The sequence below is a fragment of the Anastrepha obliqua genome, chromosome 4 (assembly GCF_027943255.1).
Source record: "Anastrepha obliqua isolate idAnaObli1 chromosome 4, idAnaObli1_1.0, whole genome shotgun sequence".
NCBI lineage: Eukaryota > Metazoa > Arthropoda > Insecta > Diptera > Tephritidae > Anastrepha > Anastrepha obliqua.
This window is the reverse complement of record NC_072895.1, coordinates 19,398,149-19,401,047: the sequence shown is the minus strand read 5'-3', so window position 1 is coordinate 19,401,047 and position 2,899 is coordinate 19,398,149. Positions and strand designations below refer to the sequence as shown.

The 2,899-nt window shown below is 37.8% G+C and overlaps 1 protein-coding gene across 1 annotated transcript; it reads left to right on the top strand.

The window, feature by feature from the left end:
• Window positions 1-631: 631 nt before the first annotated feature.
• Window positions 632-2,136, top strand: LOC129243545 (putative gustatory receptor 57a). Its single transcript, XM_054880623.1, has 3 exons — window positions 632-1,696; window positions 1,787-1,948; window positions 2,011-2,136. The coding sequence occupies exons 1-3, from the start codon at window positions 632-634 to the stop codon at window positions 2,134-2,136; spliced, it is 1,353 nt and encodes a 450-aa protein (XP_054736598.1).
• Window positions 2,137-2,899: the final 763 nt, after the last annotated feature.

Sequence of the window (2,899 nt, the reverse complement as noted above, 5' to 3'; positions counted from 1 at the left end):
CCATACAATAATAAATGTTGATCAAATCTAAAAAAAAACAAAATAGGATTTTATTTAGGTAGACTTTATCATAATTTTACTGATAAGGAAACAAAAAATAAAAATAAACTTAAGGTGATTTTATTTGAGCAATATAATGAAGATTTTATTTCCATTTTAGTTTTTCTAAAATATTGCTTTTAATTTTTTGCTTTTAATTTGCTTTCTATTGTTTAAATCACTGTGCGACGTTCGCTCTGTGAATTCCGAATGGTAGTCACGCACCAGCCCATTCAGTTACGGCGGCCACGAGGTGTTAGTTCACATTTAATACCGACGGCTTTTTTGCAAGTAGATATATAATGCAGCGTTGGCCTTCTTTACTCTTTCCTCAATAAATCATACTATCAACTTACCAATTGTAGGTAGGAGAAACTTGAGAACAGTAATGCAGATAGCCTGCATATGACCATGACCAGCTGCCCAATAATATTTGAACTGCACAACTGGCGTTTCTAAATTTTAATACCGTGCAATTAAAGCAAGTAAATCGGACTCCACTAAATGAGAAAATTGGTAAGATTGTAGTGATAAAACAAATTTCGATACTTATTCCATAATTTCACACTCAAACGCAGTTTTAATTATGCTAATGGCCATTAATCGGCCACTAATGGCGCATAAATCACGCATTACTTGCTTTGGATCGCGTGAAAGTCTTCAGTTTCACTTTAGCCGTCGGCTGCTCCGCCTAATCTGCACAGCCATGCGCTGGCCACGCTATCTGTACAAGCCACTCAGCGTATACCACAGCAACGCTTTACTTATCCTGCTGCAATTCATAGCCGTTTGCAATGGTTTTTGCTATCATCGCGGTCGATTCATTGCAAACCGTTGGACTAAATTATTTACAGTCATTTTTCCTATTTTTATACTTGGCTCAATTTGCCTCTGCCTACAACAGTTGCTCGACAACCCGGAGTACAGTGCGCTCATCTACGAAAGAGATCAATTTATTTTGGTCCTTTGCACACTGGAGCTGCTCATGTCCACTGGCTGTTATGTGATCATGATATGCTCCATGCTGCGACAAGCAAACAGTCATGTGGCACTCTACGATCGCATCAATGCGTTGGACCAGAAGTTGATGCGCGAGTTCGGTGCAAATTTAAATTATCACAAACTGATGCTGAAAAATGGCATTCAGGTGAGCCTATTGGCTCTTGTCTACCTCGCAGCTATTTCTTTGGCAATGAAGCAAGCATTACCAAATGCGAACCAATATTTAGTCGGTAGTCTTGTTTTCTTATATGCAGCCATCACCGGCGGACTCCACGTCACTTGCTATATGCATTCGAATTTCGCCGAAATGTTACGTGTTCGCTTTCGTTTGCTACAAAAGTTACTCGATGCGAATTATTTGCGGAAGATGTTTCCGCAATCGCCACGACGTACAGCTAGCCTTCATAGCCTCGTGGATATGGTGCGTACGTTGCATGAATTTATTGACTCCGTAAATGAGGTGCATCGCGTTGGTTTGTCGGTGGGTGTGGCGCACGATTTTATGACGGTAATAACTGTATTGTACCTGGTCTTCGGGCATTCGTTGGGTGAGCGTGTGGATTATACGTTTTTGGCACAAGGCATTTTGTGGCTATTTTTGCCACTGCACAAATTCATCACCGCGCCCGTCTACTGTGACATGGCTATTAAAGAGGTGAGTCGCTGCTGGGTCACTGGTTCGATCTGACGAATGCTTTGATGATAATTGCAATTCAATGGTTTGCAATGTTTTTCTGTTTTTCAGGGTAAACGTTGCCTGCGTCTAGTCGAACACATCGATATCCGGTTCCCGAATGTCAAATCAGCCAAACTGTTGGTTGAGACTACAATGCATTGGTGCCTGAGTAATAAATTTGAGTTTACTTGCGGTTTAAATATGATTTACAATCGCACAATCATTGCAACGGTGCGTAGCGGGATAAATGCAAATTTTTGCTTATTTGTTTTCTATTCTATTTTCCTTTTTAGATAACGGCAGTTATCTTTAATTATCTGCTCGTTGTCATACAGTTCCGCATGACTCAATTAATGGGAGAGCAAATGGGCGAACAGAAAACCCAAATGCAGGATTGGATTTGGATTATGAACGACTAAACGGAGGTGCAAATGTATGTACATATGCACATTAGGGTGGTAAAAAAAAAAAAAATTTTTTTTTCTTCTCGATGCTTCGACATACATTTTTTCTGCCCCAAAAATGTGGCAATTTAATTTTACTTTAAGCCGATAGCCTTAGGTGCTTGAGTGTTATAATATTTATTGTAAATTAATTTATTGTATAACAAACAAATATTATATTAATAATAATAATAAATTTTACTTGGAAAAGTCGCAAGGCGCATTCATTAAAGGTGGTAGCACTAGAGCAACAACAATATATTGCACGTTTGATTATCAAAGCAAAGTATTGGTAAAGTAGAAAACAAAAATTAATTCGCCTTGTTTCACTCTGGGCTGACAGCCACATGGACACGGCGAAAGAAAAAACCAAATCAGCTGATTTACCGATAGATTTGCCTTTAATAGACTCGTCTTGAAAATTCGTGATTGAATTTGCGTAAGAAAAAAATTAAGTCTCCCTTCAATTTGACATTAAATGTTTGCAGATGAAGAGAATTTACAGGTCAGTCCATAAGTTCGTGCGTTTTTTACCCATAATTTCTCTTTTGTACAATTTTTGCATACAAAAAATTATTCGCGGAATATAACGGAATTATTTATATTTTTTTTTTTGATATTCTGTGCATTCAACAAGTGATTTTAATCGCGGATAGAAGCACGTGTTGTTAAAAAATAAAATGAAATCTCCGAACGCGTAAAAGAGGCATATTTTGTATTTTTTTTTATAAAAGTGGTA

Bases quoted from the DNA above. Each gene is read 5' to 3' on its own strand.
- LOC129243545 (XM_054880623.1), top strand. From the start codon at position 632: ATGGCCATTAATCGGCCACTAATGGCGCATAAATCACGCATTACTTGC. The intron at 1,697-1,786 runs GTGAGTCGCTGC...TCTGTTTTTCAG, and splicing joins GTGACATGGCTATTAAAGAG to GGTAAACGTTGCCTGCGTCT. The intron at 1,949-2,010 runs GTGCGTAGCGGG...TTTCCTTTTTAG, and splicing joins ATCGCACAATCATTGCAACG to ATAACGGCAGTTATCTTTAA.